Source organism: Eleutherodactylus coqui, chromosome 12 (genome assembly GCF_035609145.1).
Source record: "Eleutherodactylus coqui strain aEleCoq1 chromosome 12, aEleCoq1.hap1, whole genome shotgun sequence".
Taxonomy (NCBI): Eukaryota; Metazoa; Chordata; class Amphibia; order Anura; family Eleutherodactylidae; genus Eleutherodactylus; species Eleutherodactylus coqui.
Window position 1 is genome coordinate 102,670,531 of NC_089848.1, and position 20,629 is coordinate 102,691,159.

Below are 20,629 nucleotides of genomic sequence, written 5' to 3' on the forward strand. Positions count from 1 at the left end.
AACACTGGTGTTTGGTGGAGGGGAGGTGCTTTTTATGTTCTGCCTCTTCCTGTCCCATCAGGTCAGCAGGTGAGCAACCTCCAGGTGTATGCTGTCATGATGACGAAGGGAAAAAACTTTTATGACCGATCGTCAGCCCGTGTAACCAGGCCTTAAGTAGACTACTAATTAAGTCAAAGCAGCTCACCTTAAGTATTTCTTGAGACAAATCACTCTTCTGATCTTCATCTGAAGCAAGAAATGCAAGAACCTGATTTTCAATCCAAGCCCCCGTGTCCTCCAGCAATGACAGATACGTCCTTCCTTCTGAGCTAAACTAGACATCAAATGCAGAAATGAGGCAAGACTCAATATAATGTACAATATGCACGGCCCTCCAAATGTCTAATGGCTGTAGCAACATTACCTTGCATTGGAGGTGGATACTGAGCCTGCAGTAGAGGCTGAAAGCCCTCAGGGCGGTTTTCTGAGTGACCTTGTGGGCCGTATCTTTCGTTGGCGTGATAAATAAGCATAACACCTCCTAGAATAAAAAATATACCCTCCGTCAAAAGGCGAGTAAATGATATATCTGACATCGAATAACTTGAGCTAAAAAAGTACAATCCGGTTAGTTGTTGTAAGGTCTCATTCACAAGGGCTGTAAACGGTCAGATTCACGCTGGATCTTTCCAACACAGATCTGACAGTTTAGTCAGCGACAAAACTCAAAGGCCGAGCCTCAAACTTCTGCGATGTGGATCTGCATGTGGCAGCCTGAAGTAGTTATGGAGTTGCAGCCATGCCAAAAACGGACGTCAATTGTTTTTTTTCTGCAAAGAGGATTTCAGAATCTGTGCCGGGTGAACGACTGCGTGGATTTTCATACCATTCAACTCAGTGCTACAATGTTGCAGAATCCGTGCCGCAATTCCACTGCTTGAATAAGGGCTGAAGGGAGTGCACAACGCCCGTCTGTGTTAGTGACTTACTATTACATTTATATGCCGTTTCGAGATCTGGACTCCCACTGTCAAGTCCCCCAACATCATATAAGCAACCCAAGAGCCTTTGCAGCTGAGTGTACGGCTAGGTCACCAGCAGCCATGTCTGCATTGGCGCGCACTCACCTGATAAGAATGCGAGGATGGCCCACTGCTAGTGCCACAGCTGCCGATGACGTACCTGTACACCCAGCTGCAAATGCTCGTGGGTTGTGTAAATGGCGTCAGCAGACGTTCAGTGGTTTCAACAGTTGGAGCACGTGACCATAGTCCGGTTTAGGGAAACTACGCTCATCTTGGGCCGCCCGTGCATTTCCTCCTGAAATCTATACTAGGTAAAATAAGTTTCTGGCGTAAATTATGGCAAATTCAAAGGGCTGTGAGTAACCCCACCCCCTCCACTAAGCCCCACCCACTTCGTTTGTCCAGGCCTGGAGGGTCGCTTTAAAGGCAGTGTTCACAATACTGTTAACTGTGTTATTACCACTTAGATCTCCACTGTAGGAGCAGAATAATGAAAGTGACGGTCACACTAGATGATGCCGGACACCAATGGCACGTGACGGACTCCAATGATCGTAATAAAAATAAGTAAAAAAATATAGCGCTGCACATTGTTCTTCAGTAATTTATCGGAATCTGCAACGGAGGCTCCAAAAGAAACAGGTGTGAACAAGGCGTTGGAAACTACAAACACATTCATCCACACAAATGTTGTGAGACTTTATAACTTACTTTTACAAGTCCCAGAACTTTTAAGAGACTATTCAGCTTTTCAGTTGGCACAGTCAAAAGGCATTCGCGATTCATGGTGTGGGTCATGATGTACTCCATGTACTCAAGAGCTAGGTCCGGCTTACTCTCCATCGTATCCTGAATGCGGACTTGTCGTCCAGAATTCTTTCGGCTCTATTGAAAAAAAACATTAAGAAAAAAAAGTTACTACAGAATATTTTTTGAAAAAAAACCTTTTTCATAGCCAAAAGGACCAAACTTTCTAAGCTTTTTTGTCATCATATTTTCATCCCCGAATTGCAAAAGCTATCAAAATACTAAAGACCACCTGTCAGTCTGTCACAGGCTCCGCCCCTTATGACATGACTGTGACATCATCACAGGACCTTCATTCCTGTGCAGATTAGGGGCGGACTACATCCCCTACAAAACCCGAGGCCTTAGTTGCTATGGAATACTATCGACCACCTATCCGTGAGTGACTGTGTCAGTTACATGTGAAGATGCCACAGTCATGGGATCAGTCACCGGGGCTCTGAACTTTATTAAAAGCCTGCAGAGCCAGACAGCAGTCGTGTGCTTACAGGACCTGTGATGAAGGGACAGTCATGTGATCACTGTGTGCAGGACTCTGCTGTGCTGGTTGTGATCCCTGTTTTATGGGATGAAAAATGTATGCGGCAGAGCTGTGAGCGTGCGACGTGCATGCGGCAGAGCTGTGAGCGTGCGACGTGCATGCGGCAGAGCTGTGAGCGTGCGACGTGCATGCGGCAGAGCTGTGAGCGTGCATGCGGCAGAGCTGTGAGCGTGCGACGTGCATGCGGCAGAGCTGTGAGCGTGCGACGTGCATGCGGCAGAGCTGTGAGCGTGCGACGTGCATGCGGCAGAGCTGTGAGCGTGCGACGTGCATGCGGCAGAGCTGTGAGCGTGCGACGTGCATGCGGCAGAGCTGTGAGCGTGCGACGTGCATGCGGCAGAGCTGTGAGCGTGCGACGTGCATGCGGCAGAGCTGTGAGCGTGCGACGTGCATGCGGCAGAGCTGTGAGCGTGCGACGTGCATGCGGCAGAGCTGTGAGCGTGCGACGTGCATGCGGCAGAGCTGTGAGCGTGCGACGTGCATGCGGCAGAGCTGTGAGCGTGCGACGTGCATGCGGCAGAGCTGTGAGCGTGCGACGTGCATGCGGCAGAGCTGTGAGCGTGCGACGTGCATGCGGCAGAGCTGTGAGCGTGCGACGTGCATGCGGCAGAGCTGTGAGCGTGCGACGTGCATGCGGCAGAGCTGTGAGCGTGCGACGTGCATGCGGCAGAGCTGTGAGCGTGCGACGTGCATGCGGCAGAGCTGTGAGCGTGCGACGTGCATGCGGCAGAGCTGTGAGCGTGCGACGTGCATGCGGCAGAGCTGTGAGCGTGCGACGTGCATGCGGCAGAGCTGTGAGCGTGCGACGTGCATGCGGCAGAGCTGTGAGCGTGCGACGTGCATGCGGCAGAGCTGTGAGCGTGCGACGTGCATGCGGCAGAGCTGTGAGCGTGCGACGTGCATGCGGCAGAGCTGTGAGCGTGCGACGTGCATGCGGCAGAGCTGTGAGCGTGCGACGTGCATGCGGCAGAGCTGTGAGCGTGCGACGTGCATGCGGCAGAGCTGTGAGCGTGCGACGTGCATGCGGCAGAGCTGTGAGCGTGCGACGTGCATGCGGCAGAGCTGTGAGCGTGCGACGTGCATGCGGCAGAGCTGTGAGCGTGCGACGTGCATGCGGCAGAGCTGTGAGCGTGCGACGTGCATGCGGCAGAGCTGTGAGCGTGCGACGTGCATGCGGCAGAGCTGTGAGCGTGCGACGTGCATGCGGCAGAGCTGTGAGCGTGCGACGTGCATGCGGCAGAGCTGTGAGCGTGCGACGTGCATGCGGCAGAGCTGTGTGTGCGACGTGCATGCGGCAGAGCTGTGTGTGCGACGTGCATGCGGCAGAGCTGTGTGTGCGACGTGCATGCGGCAGAGCTGTGTGTGCGACGTGCATGCGGCAGAGCTGTGTGCGTGCATTGCGCCACCAGAAAGACTGCTGCTATGATTTCCTAATAATTACTAGTGACTTTTATTTCTCTGTCATCATAGCCGTATGGTACCATATATTGCAGGAATGAACTCCATTTTCTAATGGGAGAGCTAACCAGTTTGAATGGCCGCAGAAAAACTTAAAAGGGCATAAATAAGTGATAGATAGGGCTCCACTTTCAAGACTCTCACCTATTGAGAGCAGAGGCGTTGCCATCGTAACACATGGGCCTGATGAGTACTTGTCTGGGGGTCCCACACTAATCTATGAATGTTAACATTTCAATGCACCTTGTATCATATATGATAATGTTGTGTGGCAGGAACTGAACTTGGCTCCAATCTGTCTATGCCATGTGTGAAGACTATAATTGTCACTTTCTGTTTCACTTTCAAATTACCCATAATGCCCTTTGTAAATTACAAATAATCCCCATTGTAAATTATCCATAATTTCTATGATACAAAGCAAGATTTCCCGCTGAATGGATGTGTGGATCATCTAGTGAAGCGCAGTACTTCATCTCGGAACTTTTTAGTGTAAAGTAGCCTGGCACTAAGAACAAAGACGCCTACAAGAGGAAAATGGACCCTAGAGACTTAGACTTCGGGTTCTGCAGTCTAGTTTGCTAGTTACCAACTCGTTCGTCCTCCCGAGTTTTCTTGATGTCGTCCCGTGCGTGACGCCTCCTCATGTAATATATATTTACAGATGACTAACCCTTTCAGCAGAAATGAAACGCAACGTCTTGAGCGGAGCACAGTAGGGGCCCCAGTACACGGCTTTGTCCAGGAGCCCATAATGCTGTTACGACCGCAAGGAGCATAGGGGTCCCCTTCTCCCTTATTCACACTCTTAAAAGAGAAGAGACCATAAATACGGCTTTCTTTATCGTAGTTTATGCAAGTTACTGAAAGGGAAAGTGCTTCTCTACTACCATAAACTACGATGAAGAAAGCTGCATGCATGAGTTACCAAATCCCCACTTCATGTACTCCTTTCTGGAGTGCCATAAGGGTAGAAGACCCCATTCTGTCAACAAGACCCCAATTCTGTCCAAGAGATGGTCGAACAGTGCACCACTATTACGTAACCATCCCTGTTCCCAACACTATGCTCCAGGCCTCTACCTTCTGACATATGAGCAGCCACCACAGACAAGCATATCTATGACCAGATGTTTTGAGGCTGCACAGCATGGCTTCTTGGGCTGCATTTGGCCTTTGATATAATGTATTGAAAAACGAAGACATGTCAAAGCAGGGTGAGATGGAAAAGAAACAATTGTGCCTTTTTTCCCCAGGGAAAGGGGGAGGTTGCATAAGTTTAAAAAACTTAAAAAATGTTATTCCGGTCAGTACGATTATGGGAAAACTTTTATGTTTTTTTTTGTATTTTACTACTTTTAAATTATAAAAAGTATTTTCTATACAAACAAAAAAAAAACCTTTTCTGTCGCCGTCTCCTGCACTCATACCTCTTATTGTAAAGGTCACCTGTCACCTCCCAACAGCACCATAAGCTAACAGTGACTGGGTGATGTATTGTTTAAATTCCCCCTGCTGTATGTAAATTGGAATGGTACCGTCCGGATTCGCAGTCTATTACTAGCAAGAAGTCATGGGCTTTATGCATTATGCAAGACAAACCTCTCTCTAGGGCTTTTGATTGGCTGCTAGCATCATACTTGAGCCATCAATCAAGTATGGAGTGAAGGGGTTGAGGGTCGCATAACGCAGAAATCCCAGGACCTCTTGCTAGAAACAGACCACCAATCAGGCAGTTCTAACGTACTTTACATAGATGTTGCAACCAGAGTGACAAGGAAGTACGTTGGCCGGTCTCACATGTTACAATGTTTCCCTGCTACTGTTTTAGGGTCCTCCTGGATGGGATGTTTAAACGCCCGGCAGTCATCGCAGCTGTTATCGCTCCAGTGCTTTCACACAAGAGCGATAATCGTTCAGTAAATGGAGGTGGAGCAGCCGGAGATCGCTTCCATCCGTCCGCCTCGTTCACAGTACTTAGATGAACGACTGCCTATTTACATAGGCTGATTGTTATTTGATTTTTATGCTTGCCTAAACTGAACGATAAGCGAACAAATTATCATTCGTCGTTCAGTCGCCGGCAGCGATTACATGGAACGTGTATCCTTCAGATTCGCACAATGCAGCGATGGTCTGAATGATCGTTCTGTGTAAAAGGGCCCTTCATAGAAAATACCCTGACAGATGGCCTTTAAATGTATATCAGATTGATCTGACTTTGAACAGAAGGGGTCATCGTTTTGGAAAAAGACTGCACTGGTTTTATGGGGCATGTTGTATCGGTTGTGCCCGCAGCATGTTGTGTTGATCCCTGAACACCGGCTTTGTCCTGCTTTACCTTTTTCTCCGGGAAGGTGTCGGATAGCCAATCGTTTATGAGCTCCAGTATGTGGCCCATGTGCCCCCAGCGACACAAGCAGTCTATGAGTGTGGCGTACTTGTTCTCATCAGCGCCTTCCTGTAGGTTTCTCAGCTTAGACAGGACAGAGCAGCTGGAAGGATATAGAAATGCACATATAATGGAAATGTACTTAACAGTAAACACTGATAAAGCCCAAGATCTGAGTAATGAGTACCTGAACACGGGAACAGCAGATGGAGGCATAAAGGAAGCCAAGATTACTAACGCTACAGTGCAACGCTCGTCCTGCAGGTAAAACAGGGAACACACATTATGTGGAGACAGGAGAAGACGAATACATAAAAATGATGGCAAATTCTCACATATGTATATATTATAGGACACGGGTCTCACAAATGTAATTTGTGGCATCATCAATCCCACAAGAGCATGAAAATTACTGCTTCTACCATGACAAAACCCGCACCACAAGGCCCCCTATTTATCAGAACTTACAGAAACACTGCACTTTGTTGCCCAAATCAGCCAATCACAGAGCAGTTTGGTTTTTTTTGTACAGAACAATTTAAAAGGGCTGTGCAGACACATTTATATTTATTTTGGCGAAAGGCATTAAAGGGGTTTTCTATTAAAGACATTTATTCCCTATCCAAAGAATAGCAGACAAGTGATCACTGGGGGGTCCAACTGCTGGGACCTCCAGCCATCCTGTGAATGTGAGTGGAGTTGTGGTGCACAAATTCACTTTTATGGGATAGAGGTAGTTCTATACAGTTTGCCAAGTGCATCAATCTCCCTCCATCCCATAGAACTGAATGTGCACCGCTGCTCCATTCAGATGGGGTATTCAGAGTGCACCAATTTTGGGATAACTGGGAGTCCCAGCGGTTGGGCGCCAAGAGATCAGGCATTTTATAAAGGTCTTCAGTGGGAAAGCCCTTTAACCCTTTCCAATCCACTGTCTGACGTCTAAAGACATTCCGATTAAAGGCTGTACAGCTCCGATGTCTGAAGACGTCCGGCAGGGAATTCTTACTGTATATTACTGGCCGTTGTCTGGAGCCTCTCCAGCATGTCCAATACCGCAGTACTGGCTCTAGCCAGCAGATGGTGTCATTATATCATCACAGAAAGAGAAAGCCCCCTAGGAAACCCTGAATCCAAAATTGGATTGCAAAGGGTTAAAGGGTTTTTCAAGAAAAATGCTATTGATGACGTCAGGATAAATCATCAATAGTTGATCTCCTAGAATTTACCCACTTGGGATCCCAGCTGATTGGGAGCCCGCTGTCAGCACCACAAAATATAGGGTGAAGAATGGGAAACTGGTGCTCCGACCCCAATGTAGTGGCCGGTACTTGTAAATGTGGGCTCGGGTCTTAGGAAAATCAATAAGAGCTGTGCCTGTGGTTAAATGAATTGGCTGCTACACTGGGGTCAGAGTCCCAGCTTCTACTCTGACCTCTGTGTATGGAAGTGCTGACAGCAGGCACCCAAACATCTGATCGTCAACAAGAGGAGAAGATGGAACAGTTTTCAGAGTTCATCTTTGGAATCCCCTATTATGGAGACGCCTACAGAAAAACCGCGTTTGCACACTTACCTTAAATGCTCTGAAGTATTCGGGCAGCACAGATGCAAATTTACTTATTGTGTACTTTTTGGCCTCTTCATTTTGATCAAGAGCTTTCTTGATACTTCGCCACAAAACGACCACGATTTCCAGTAAACTGGCAATAGATGCCACGTCTTCGGTAGACAAAACATTTTCCAACATCTGAAAACAAAGAAAAATGTCATTATCCTGCAGTGAGACCCCAATGTGATCTGGAAGGCTGAACATTGAGGGGGGCACGGACGCGGTAGGTACATACGTTTTTTTCAGTCATAAGTTTCTTTAAAACTCTGCCTGAAACCGTGGAAGAATTGTGGCAGCCGCAGCATTATTACCAAGTGTGAACATATTTTTAACCCCTTCCCCCTCCAGGACGTAGCGGTACGTCCTGGGAGCCTGGTACTTCCCGCAACAGTCACAGCCGGCGTCCCGCTGCAACAGTGGGGGGGGGGGGGGGGGGAGAGGCTCTTTAACCCCTTCCCTCCCTCTGTGTCTCCGGCCGGCTATCGCAATGTCATCGCGAGAGCCCGGCCTGTCACCATGGCAACAGGACGCCAGACACTGGCGTCCTGTATTACCTGTGCCTATAATCGCTGTACAAGCGATAAGGCATGGCAGAGCAGTAGCTCTGCCATGCCTTATGATAGCGATCATAGGCATAGTGCTGCAAGTCCCTCAGAGGGACTCAAATAGTATAAAAAAAGAACAGAAAAACGTAAAAAAAAGAAAAATGTAGAAAAAAATATTTAAAAACCCTTTTTAAATGCTTTCTAATATTAGCATAAAAAAAGGGGAAAAAAATGAAAACCCCACATATTGGGTATTGACGCGTCCGTAACGACGTGTACAAAAAGTTGAACACGCTTTTTATTTTGTACGACAAAAAGCGTAAAAAAAAACCCGCTAAAAAAACAGAGGCAAAATGCTAATTTTTAGCATTTTGCCTCACAAAAAATGCAATAAAAGTGATCAAAAAAGCCGTACATTCCCCAAAATAGTACCAATAAAAACTACAGCTCGTCTCACAAAAAATAAGCCCTTAAAGAGCTCCGTACATAGAAAAATAAAAAAAGTTACAGGACTTTGAATGCAGCTATAGAGGAAAAAAAAATTTCCAAAAAAAAGGGGGTTTTATTGCAAAAAAGTGTAAAAACCTAAAAAAAAATATAACAATTTTGGTATCGGTGTTACTGTACCGACCCGCAGAAAAAATTTAGTGTGTCATTTATGCTGCATGATTAACGCTGTAAAAAAAAAAAAAAGAAAAAAATCTATGGCAGAATTGATGCGTTTTCTCTCCGTTATAAAAAAAAAAAAATTTATGATATTGTCTATGTATCCAAAAGTGGCACCGATAAAAACTACAGATCGCCACGCAAAAAACAAGCCCTTATATGGCCGCATCCACGAAAAAATAAAAAAGTTATGGCTTTTGACAAATGGAGATGGAAAAATCAAAAAAAAAAAAAATCGCTTGGTCCTCAATGCCAAAATAGGCCATGTCATTAAGGGGTTAAACCTGGTGAGACATCCTACATACAGGTACAACAGATGTCCACTGGGTTTGCATGGAGCCAAGTCCGCTTCATGTGGGCAGATGCAAGCTGTAAAATACATCTGGCCACAGCAATCGGGTTTGGATATGTCAAGTCTGGCCACTAATCTTTTAGATGCCACGGTCAGTGCTGACCGATGCATATTAATAGCTTGACATAGGGTGGGTGCATCCTCCACCCTCCAAACAGCCATTCGGTTGGCATAGCAGCCTAAGCCCTGGCGAAGGCTCCAAGGCCTATCATGAATCACAGCCTATTAAAGGGGTTGTCAGGATATTTTCCCTTATCTTAAACTTCTGCCCTCTCCTTCTCCCCGAAATACACTGTACTGATAAACTTACTGTGGCGGCAGAGTGCTGCTCAGCAACTGATACAGGACATCACTGGGGCTTGTGGCCAGGTCACGTCCCGTAAACCTGTCACGTGGCCTTCTACTGTCAAAGGCAGGTTTACGGGATGTTACCGATAGCGTCCCTATTGAGCCTCCTATTCGCCGTAGCGATCAAGTTGGTAAACAACAATTTGACCACTACAAAGAGCACAAAAAATAACCACAAGAACACAGCGCAGTATTTAATAACTATGCCACCCTCCCACTGCCAACAACGTTCTACAGCTACGTGGCTGGCACGTAGCTTATCGTGATGCATGACTTTTACCTTTATTATTCCAGTGGCCCCTAAAGTAATAGTGCCCCCTCTCTGTGGGCCCAGCAGTAGTAACAGTACCTCTCTCAATGGCTGGCAGTTATGTCATCAGTAATAATGCTTATTGCTCAAGCATTAGAAATCCTCTGTCATATTCTCCCCAACATTAAAAATGTTCCCTTTGTTGCCCAATCATTATTAATGCCCCTCCTTGTTGCCCCGTCATTAATAATGCTGCCCCTTGTTCCTTCTGTCAGTAACAATCTCCCTTGCTGCCCCTATTAGTAATAATACTGCCCCTTGTAGCCCTCAGTCAGTAAAGACACTCCTCCTTGTTGCCCCCATCACCAATACTGCTCCCTCAGTCCCCCTTATGCTGGATAATAAAAAAAAAAAAAAAATTATTTATATATATATATATATATATATATATATATATATATATATATATATATATATATATATATATATATATACACACACACACACACACACACACTCACTTTCTTTGCGGTCTAAGCTGCTCCGCTCTGGGGGTCCTTCCATGTAAACTGGAGGCGTAGGGGAATGGCTGTAGCAGCAGCTACTGCAGCGGTAGTTGCAAGCGGCTCCATGATCAGCCCACTGGACTGAACAACCAAATCCGCCCCTGATGCCTTGGCACCCCCGGCAGGCTCTCACGGCGCACCAGGGTGCTGCGACACCCCGGTTGGGACTCAATATATGAAATTATGTAAGTCTCATCATTTTCAAAGTATATTCGTATTAACAAACTTTGTGGCTTCACCACAGTAAATCAGCTGATTGGACCAGAGACCATGAAATACAGCATGGGAAGTCAGGAAAGGAAAGGAAACCCCCCTTAATGAAAGTGGGTTGCAAAAAGCAGGGCAACCGAAAAATGGGGAAGACCACCTGGAAATCAGAACTTACAGACATTAACAGGGTGCAAACAGCAGCAAACGAGTGAGTTGTATTCTAGAGAACTTGTTGAAAACTCAGGTACACCAAGTATGGGATAATTTGGCTTCTACCATATTGTTTTGTTTTTTTTGCCTTAATCTGGATCAACATGGGGAGGCCGAAACAGGCTGAACATTTGTCTTTTTCAGCCTTGCATACTATGCAACGAAGTAGGTGTTCAACAAGTGTAAACCCAATGAGTTCTATCAGCGCTCTCTATAGAGCCCCTCAAACAGTTTCCCCCTGGTGCACAATGTTTCCACCAAACTGCTGGGCCTCAGGGTGTGACGGCATCTCCTGGCGCAACTCTCAGTAGTGCTAATTCATCAAGAACTTGCAGCCAGAAATCTCATCCCCCTTTACAATCATAAATACAGTAAAACCAAAGACCATACTGCAGAACAAGCCTCTACTTACACTCTTATTTTTCTTTTCGGTCTCCCCCTTGTTGCCGCCATCATCATTCTCCTCGTCTTCATTGCGATGGTTTTGATGCAAGCAGGCATTCAGACAACGCCTTATAGTGAGCATCAGTTTAGCTGTAGAAGTAAAAATGTTCCCGTTAGAGAATGTAGACGCCTGTAGTCCGCCATCGGGGATGCAGGCTTTGCTGCAGCTTTTGTTATTTTGTATCAATCCACCTTTGAATGAATATGCAGGGTGATTGTACCTTTGTCCTGTTAGTGAGCCTCAGGGAGATGCTGAAGCATGATTGCTATCATCCTCCATTGATAGCAATCTCCAGAGTAGCCTTTTTTTAGATATCTAGTTCTATAGGAATGGCAGGGGTCTGATAGAGGAGCCACTAGGAGTAGATCACTGCACGTACTCAGGCACTAGCTTTGACCACTGTAGGACTTCCTGTAGTTGGCCAACCTGATGCTCCGATCCAGACGAGTGTCCATCCGCATCTAGTTACGGATCGTAGGGAAGCAACAATAGAATTCTTTCAGGTATCAACAGGGCTCTTAGGTCCTAATCATCCATTAAGGACACTATTGATGGGTGATCTAATTTATTGATGCGATCCTACTTCTGCCGTAACTGGAAGAACTTGCTACGAGAGGGTGTACAGTTATAGCAATTTAGGGAACAAAAGAATCAGAGCTTTCCCTCAGTCAGCCGTTTACATGTTTTGGTCTAGTCTTCATGGTAGATTCCTGAAAACTCGCTCACTAATTTCCACATTAACAGCTGGATTGGGTGGTTCTGATTGCACACTGGTTGTGTGCTTGACCATCTTCACTCTCACGAGTACTGAGCAGGGGTTTGGACCCGATGACCCTGGAGGTCCCATCCAACTCCACCATTCTATGATCCTGCAGTGAGCAGGGGGTTGGACCCGATGACCCTGGAGGTCCCATCCAACTCCACCATTCTATGATCCTGCAGTGAGCAGGGGGTTGGACCCGATGACCCTGGAGGTCCCATCCAACTCCATCATTCTATGATCCTGCACTGAGCAGGGGGTTGGACCCGATGACCCTGGAGGTCCCTTCCAACTCTACCATTCTATGATCCTGCACTGAGCAGGGGGTTGGACCCGATGACCCTGGAGGTCCCTTCCAACGCTACCATTCTATGATCCTGCACTGAGCAGGGGGTTGGACCCGATGACCCTGGAGGTCCCTTCCAACTCTACCATTCTATGATCCTGCACTGAGCAGGGGGTTGGACCCGATGACCCTGGAGGTCCCTTCCAACGCTACCATTCTATGATCCTGCACTGAGCAGGGGGTTGGACCCGATGACCCTGGAGGTCCCTTCCAACGCTACCATTCTATGATCCTGCACTGAGCAGGGGGTTGGACCCGATGACCCTGGAGGTCCCTTCCAACGCTACCATTCTATGATCCTGCACTGAGCAGGGGGTTGGACCCGATGACCCTGGAGGTCCCTTCCAACTCTACCAGTCTATGATCCTGCACTGAGCAGGGGGTTGGACCCGATGACCCTGGAGGTCCCTTCCAACTCTACCATTCTATGATCCTGCACTGAGCAGGGGGTTGGACCCGATGACCCTGGAGGTCCCTTCCAACGCTACCATTCTATGATCCTGCACTGAGCAGGGGGTTGGACCCGATGACCCTGGAGGTCCCTTCCAACTCTACCATTCTATGATCCTGCACTGAGCAGGGGGTTGGACCCGATGACCCTGGAGGTCCCTTCCAACTCTACCATTCTATGATCCTGCACTGAGCAGGGGGTTGGACCCGATGACCCTGGAGGTCCCTTCCAACTCTACCATTCTATGATCCTGCACTGAGCAGGGGGTTGGACCCGATGACCCTGGAGGTCCCTTCCAACGCTACCATTCTATGATCCTGCACTGAGCAGGGGGTTGGACCCGATGACCCTGGAGGTCCCTTCCAACTCTACCAGTCTATGACTACTGCTCTTACCATTGCCCGACCATTACGGGAAGACCGATTTGGTTCCTAAAGAACTGCTGACCAAGCAAGGACATGCGTTGAACCGTTTCAGAATCAAAACCACGCACTCTCCGAGTGGTAATCGCATTAGATTGGGAAAGCATGAACCCATCTATTGTCTGCACTGATCTTTAGGGTACAGTTTAAGGAGGAATACACTTACCTAAATAAAGGGAGTAATTCTTATCATCCAAGTGAATCGATTATACCAGTACAAACATGGCCTATTTTTACACTATTGACCAGACCCCTACCCTTCGCCATATCACTCGAAGGGAGGGGGGAGACTGGATCTGTGCAATAGTTGGGGTACCTAGATTTCAGGTGCCCCAGGTGTTTCGCCTTTTGTTTCAGTTGTTCAGTGTTCCACGTGACTGCACCAGATTTTTGTGCGTCTTTCAGCCCCGATTTTAATATATATTTAACAGATTTTATCATTTTTTTATAACATAAACATCTATACTGTGAAGGGCTTTTAGATGCAGAGATAACATCTAATAAACCTTGCAGGATGCACCAACGTGCTGCACTTACCTATATTGGTGGGAGCAGTGTACTCGTAGGTGTACTGGTAAAACCTCCGCGCGGCTCCGGGGTTCATTTGTATAAGTGCGACACATCGTTCACACCAGGTCTCTTCTGGTTGATTGACAGGAAGGAAAGAGTTAAACATCAGATTGACAATACGGCGACAAACTGGACGTGAATCGATTTCAAGGCGAGCCAAGAGGTGTTCCATGGGGCACACTTTCCAAAACTGAAAGAGAAAAGAAAAATATATATAAGATGTCAAATTAAACCAAATTACAGCTTTACAAAAAAAAAAAAAAAAAAAAAGATATACACTGAATGGCCACTTTATTAGAGACCCTCCCCCATGTAGTAGTGCGTTGGAACGTCTTTGCCATTCAGAACAGCAACAATTCATTATAACAGATTCCACTAGGTGATGAAATTGTTCTGCAGAAATATTGTCTTGTGCAGACAGGAAGCTTTTTGTAGTTGCTGCACACATTCTGACCAGCTGACAGGAAGGGGTCATCAATTCATGCTGCTCGTGCCAAATTCAGACCTCCCGTCAGCACGGTGCAACAGAGATCTGGATTCATCTGACCAGGTGATGTTTTCCCACTGCTCAGTGATACAATTTCTATGTTCTTGTGCCCATCGGTGCTAAGGAATGATGCATTGTGTGTTTGGACAGGTTATTTGAAGAACCATTGTTGTATTTGGCTGCTCTTGACTGTGCAGCTCCGATTCCTGACATCCTCCTCTGACCCCTTTGAGTGATGAGTAGCTTATCCACAGGATCCCATATCGCTGGGTATTTTTCCTCATTCTCATTATACTCTTCATACCGTTGCATGAGAAAACCCCACGCGGTTGGCAGTGACATCCCGGCCCCGGCTAGTCCAGCACCGATGACCCGGCCTCGTTGGAAGTCGCTAAGATCACTAAGATTTTTCCATCTAATGAGGATTCCCACTGAAACTGATCCACAGAAAACTTGTCACCTGATTTTATGCCGCACTCCAGGGTCACATGGATAATTTATATACAGGGAAGCTCCAATCACAAAAGGGTCGGGGAACACCCAACATCCACCGTACATGTGCCATGGATGTTGGGAAAGGGTTAAAGAGGAAATATATGATAGCAGACAGAGACCTTTGTCAGGCTTCCAGCTGACATAGAAACCTATTGGTACCTTACAATCACACTGCTGAGAGCTGATGGGTGACAGAAGGAGCTTCATTCGCCTCATCTGCTTACATGCTGCAGTTGCTATTGATTGTGGCATGTAAGGGGTTAAACTGCCAGAATCTGAAGCATCTTGGTTTCTGCCTGTTAGAGCAGGAGCCTGGCTGTCAGTAGTCAGTCAAGCTACCACCATAATTAGATGAATATGCAGGTGTAAAGCCCACTAGTGAAAAGGCGTATTGCAGTCACAAAGGGGTTAAAAAAAGTTACAATCTGACATTCAAGACTGGATATTCACTTTTCTTTCTTTTTTCCCTTGTGAAACTGTATTAAAGGTTAGCACATACATACTATACATTAAAGAACCACATAGAATTAGTATAGAGCAATACCTTGGCAGCACGGACAGCCTTTAACTTAAGCAGCATGTCAATGAAGGCCACACGGACCTTCTCAGAATTATCATGGAGACTGTTCTTCAGTGATGGCAGCATCTGTTCTAATAGAGGATGGCTCAGCTTATTGTCCAGGAGAATGGTGAGACACTGAGAGGGAAAACCAGTCATTAATACGGAACTTTAAGACCCCTGCAGTCAGGCTCTGCTCTCACTGCTGTTTGTTCTTCTGGAAGTTAGAGAAGCTGTCAGCTCTTAGGAGCCCCAACAACTAAACTCGTGAGCCCCGAGAAGCCGAAACCAGTTATGTGACTATTATACAAGCAGTGTCAACAGGAATCAAACACCGAGGAGAAGTTGTCAGAACCAAACGAAACTTTATATTACAATATCAGAGCAAAAGGAGAATTTATTGTGGAAAACTGACCCTTTGAAGGGAGAATCCAGTACCCTGTTGTACCGCCTCTAGCTTGGATACAAGATGTGATACAGGCGGGCATGGAGGCAATGGTACCCTGTTGTACCACCTCTAGCTTGGATACAAGATGTGATATGGGCGGCCATGGAGGCTCCAGTACCCTGTTGTACCACCTCTAGCTTGGATACAAGATGTGATACGGGCAGGCATGGAGGCTCCAGTACCCTGTTGTACTGCCTCTAGCCTGGAAACAAGATGTGATACAGGCGGCCATGGAGGCTTTAGTACCCAGTTGTACTGCCTCTAGCTTGGATACAAGATGTGATACGGGTGGGCATGGAGGCTCTAGTACCCTGTTGGACCACTTCTAGCTTGGATATAAGGTGTGGTACTGGCAAACATGGAGGCATACCGGATCTGTATGGTATCCTGCGACATATCAGTCTGCATTTGCTGTAACTGACCCTCCAGATCGTGCAAACTTGTAGGCTGTCAAAGTTGGCATCCCAGATGGTCCCATTCATGTTCTATTAGCGATAAATCTGCTGACTAGGCAGCCATGGAAGTGTGACAATGTTGTGTAGACATACCCAACACCTCCTAAGAGTCTGGTCAGAACGGTCCAGACGAGGGACAATCCATCGATACGTCCATCCAGCTTCTCACATCCCAATAATGCGCCCCCCTCAAACTTTAACGGGGTGAAATCACTTCTCTGTGTTGTAGAGGCGTCTAGTGGTCAACAAGCTCTACACAAGCGGAAGAAGAGGTCACTGCACACAAGGAGCCTCTGAGGGCCTTTTATAGGACAATGGTGGAACCACTTTTAGGGCCTCAGGTATCTAATCACCTCACAACTCTAATCATTTACAGATCTGCCTGAGATGTAACTGCATGCCGGATTTTGCAGCAAAACAACAACGTCTTCTAGAGACCTGACTTTTGTTGACAAAGAGTATAATTACAGTCCTCAACGTTCCCCCACTGTGGCACAGGAGGTTCTATTCAGCAACCTTATCATTGTTTCCCTCCTGTTTAAGATGGGTATCGTCTCTCCTTTAGGAGGGAACCTAGTAGGTGAGTGAAGAGACTTATAAGGCCATGCATGCTCCTCTGGGAAATATGCAAATAAGGAAAATGAAACAATGTCTCTGCAGCGCCACCTGTTGGATGGCATCATTCCTACAAATGAATGTCCGACCCTTTATACAGATCTTTGGAACAACGATTGGTAATTCAAAACCAAAAAACACCCTTGGTTTTCAATTCCTAATTATTGCTCTACAGACCTGTATAAAGTGTCAGACATTGATTTGCAGGAATGCCAACATCCAATAGGTGGCGCTGCAGAGACATTGTTCCATCTTCCTTATTTGCATATCCTCCTGTTCAAAACACACAAACACCAGACTATTCATCTCTGAGATGAACTACTATCCCCCAAAGGAGAAATTAATAACTGGGATTATGAGTAATCCAAGGGGAGGGGGGGGGTTAGATTTTCAGAACCAGGAGTCGACCATCAACTCAATGCATTCATTCCCCATGTTGTGCAATCAGCAAAAATGTGGTATTGCATAGCCGTTAGACTAATAATCTTCTACATAGGGTGCTTGTTGTCTGTTTGTAGAATAAATTAACCTCATGAAACATGGCGGCCATAGATTCCCTTCTGGAGCGACTTCTGGGTAAATGTAGCAAAAATACTGAATTATGCCATCATCTGGGAGATTTGTGCATCCACTCAGCCGGTCTCTCCCTGATGTCATGGGGGAAGGTTGGAGCCACCTTAAACCCCATTGTCACACACACCACATGTTGGTCAGACCAAGAAGTTGTATTGGATACAGGACTGTCCATATTTTCGTGTTCTCCTTGCAACCAGGACTATTTGAACAAATTCATAAAACTGGAATTTCTATCATTTAATCTTTGTGGTATGTTCCTTACCGGTTTGTAGATTTTTTTTTTTATATAAGCACTGCTACCTTTTTAGATTAAAGCCATAAAAACTTTATTAGCCGATCCTTGTGGCTCCCAAGAAATCCATAAACCCAAAAGGTGTAGCAATTGTGTTTCGGGTGTTGGAAACTGGGAAAGTGCATATCCAAATAGTGAGCTGAAACTGGGTGGCTGACCTACCTGGCAGTAAACGGTCAGTGGTAACAGTGAAGTGTTTTGGGGCATGCAAGACCATGTCTGGGTGTGAGCGGTTCTCCATATTGAACGAGTGCAGGATCCGGTGAGCCACGAATGAGTCCACCCTGTGGTCTGCACCACTGCTGCACGTCACAAGGACTACTTCGGGCAAATGCACAGAAGACGACGACTAATTCTCTCAGTCTATGTGCACGCCCATGTAGTCCAACAGATGCATGCAGCTGTGGATTTGACAGCAGGGGAGCACAGAGGATAAGTATAATAATCACATACCTGGATTTAGCATTTCAGATTCTATAAGCCCATCTGATCAGTTGACGGGGCTCAGAGGAGCTGACAGATTCTATGTAAAGGGGTATTGCCATCTGAGCCATTCATAGCATATCCACAGGACATGCCATGGAAGTCTGATAGGTGGGATCCACATCTATCTCTAATGCTGGCCATTGCTTCCCCCAGCCTTACTGAATGTGCTAAATAAAAACAGCATAGCACTGCAAGAACACTGTTTCTGTAATTTGAGAGCTGTGAAAACCGCAAACCTTGCAATGCTACATTGTTCTTGCATCGCCTATTCACTTCTTTGAGAGTTATGGAGATTGCCTCGTCAAGCCCACTTGGCTATTTTGTAGCTCCCAACCACTGTAATCAGCCGGGCCAGGGACGGTGAATGCTACAACTAGAGACAGGGATGAGTCCAGAGATTGGGCTCACATCTATCAGACTTTCACAGCATATGTGTAGGTCCATTTTTAATAGGAAACTACAATAAGCTAAAACTTACCTTAAAAACAGAGCAGCGCACGTCAGCGGAGCTAATGTCGGCAGTAAGTTCACCAAGGATCTTTTTCATAAAATCTGCCAAGATTAATGGTGGGATCATCTCCCAGTATTTAGCAGAAATCTTACAGATTCCCAAAATTCCGGTAGATCGCACAATGGGGTGCGGATCTTCTAAAAGACTCTGTTAAAAAAAAAAGCACAAAAAAAAATCCATAGAAGTATATAATTTCTATTATTGTGAATTTAAACAGTGAAACAACAACAATGTGAAACTTACAAAAAGTTCTTCAAACTGCTTCTGGATTTCATTGTCCATGTCCTCATGATTCATATTGGGATCCCGAAGAGGAAACGCTTCGACAAATAACAATGCAGCATTAGCCCGAACCTCGGAATTTCTTGCCTATTTTAAAAATGCAACAAATTTTGTTATTTGTGCTAAAAAGTAAAACCAATACATTAACGCAACGTACAACAGACTCAAAGGCGTCTTTCAAGAATCATAATAATCTTAAGCCGCTCTCACACAGGTGTTTCTATATAGCGTTTAGCGGGTGTGTGAAACACACATTAATAACGTTGTACTGAACCTCCACTCATTTCAATGGAGCTTCTCAGACGAGCGTTCCTAATGCGCGCTAAAGCGAACGTTCAATTTTCATACGTTTAGCGTGTTTTTGACGCACCACAATACCCATTGAAATGATGGTATGCGTTAAAAATAGAGATGAGCGAACGTACTCTTTTCGGGCCTTTTTGCACTCGATCACCGCTTTTTCCGAGTAACTGACTATTCCGGCGACAAGATTCAGGGGGCGCCAGGGGTGAGCGGAGGGTTGCAGAAGGGAGTGAGGGGGGGGGAGGCTCCACCCTGTTCCCCACTGCTACCCCCCGCTCCACCACGTCGCCCCCCGAATCTTTTCGTCCGAGTAGTCAGTCACTCAGGAAAAGCAGTGCTCGAGTGCAAAAACACCCGAACAGAGTACGTTCGCTCATCTCTAGTTAAAAACTGTCAAATGCGGTCAAAACTTTTGTTTTTAAACGCAGCATTTTTAACACACACCATCATTGCAATGGGTTTTTACAAACGCCTATGTGAGTGTAGCCTTATTCTATACAGAAACCTGCATCGACAGGATAGGAGATGAATGTCTGATCATTGAGGTACAACTGCTGGGTATCCATGTGTGACCACCACTCCACTCACTTATATGGCAGCTCAATTATTTAAAGGGAACCAGTCACCACCTTTGAGCACAAAAAAAATATGGTGCTCATAGGGCAGTTTGCAAGGATGTAGCTTTTACACTCAGCTGGCACCCGTTGCCATGCTGTCACATATAGAAGTCAGTGCCGGACGACTCATCATTGCAAGCTGTGTGTTGTTCCATAGAGAACATTGTGTGCACAGAGGACTCATCACTGTAGGCTGCACACTATTCTCTATAGAAGTGTGTGTGCACATTCTGCAGAGATGAGTCCGCTGGCGCTGACCTCCACGGGTAACAGCGCAGTGCAATAACATCCCAAGACTCCTCGGACCCTGCCTAAAAAGCATCATAACAGTTTATGGTGCTCATAGGTGCTGAGATATTCCTTTATAAGGAACACCATGTGCTCACCCTCTCATCCCACTGCGATTGCTCCTCCATCTTTAAGATGACCGACTATGGAGAGGCACGCGACAACAGATGTCACTCAGCCTCCTCCATATTTATACGAGTGATGTCCATGTTCACATGCTCATCCATAGTCAGCTATCTTAAAGAGGAGCAGTCAGG

At 46.4% G+C, this 20,629-nt stretch overlaps 1 protein-coding gene across 2 annotated transcripts in view; it reads right to left on the bottom strand.

The window, feature by feature from the left end:
* Positions 1–20,629, bottom strand: part of NCAPG2 (non-SMC condensin II complex subunit G2) — a 61,366-nt gene that overhangs the window by 19,077 nt on the left and 21,660 nt on the right. For both annotated transcript variants that reach the window (XM_066585370.1, XM_066585369.1), the window contains exons 11-21: positions 19,126–19,251; positions 18,850–19,029; positions 15,485–15,637; positions 13,926–14,148; positions 11,377–11,498; positions 7,782–7,955; positions 6,393–6,463; positions 6,155–6,308; positions 1,719–1,892; positions 407–523; positions 188–316 (exon numbers count right to left, since the gene is read on the bottom strand). In XM_066585370.1, coding sequence (XP_066441467.1) covers positions 188–316; positions 407–523; positions 1,719–1,892; positions 6,155–6,308; positions 6,393–6,463; positions 7,782–7,955; positions 11,377–11,498; positions 13,926–14,148; positions 15,485–15,637; positions 18,850–19,029; positions 19,126–19,251 — 1,623 coding nt within the window. The remainder of the gene's footprint in view (positions 1–187; positions 317–406; positions 524–1,718; positions 1,893–6,154; positions 6,309–6,392; positions 6,464–7,781; positions 7,956–11,376; positions 11,499–13,925; positions 14,149–15,484; positions 15,638–18,849; positions 19,030–19,125; positions 19,252–20,629) is intronic.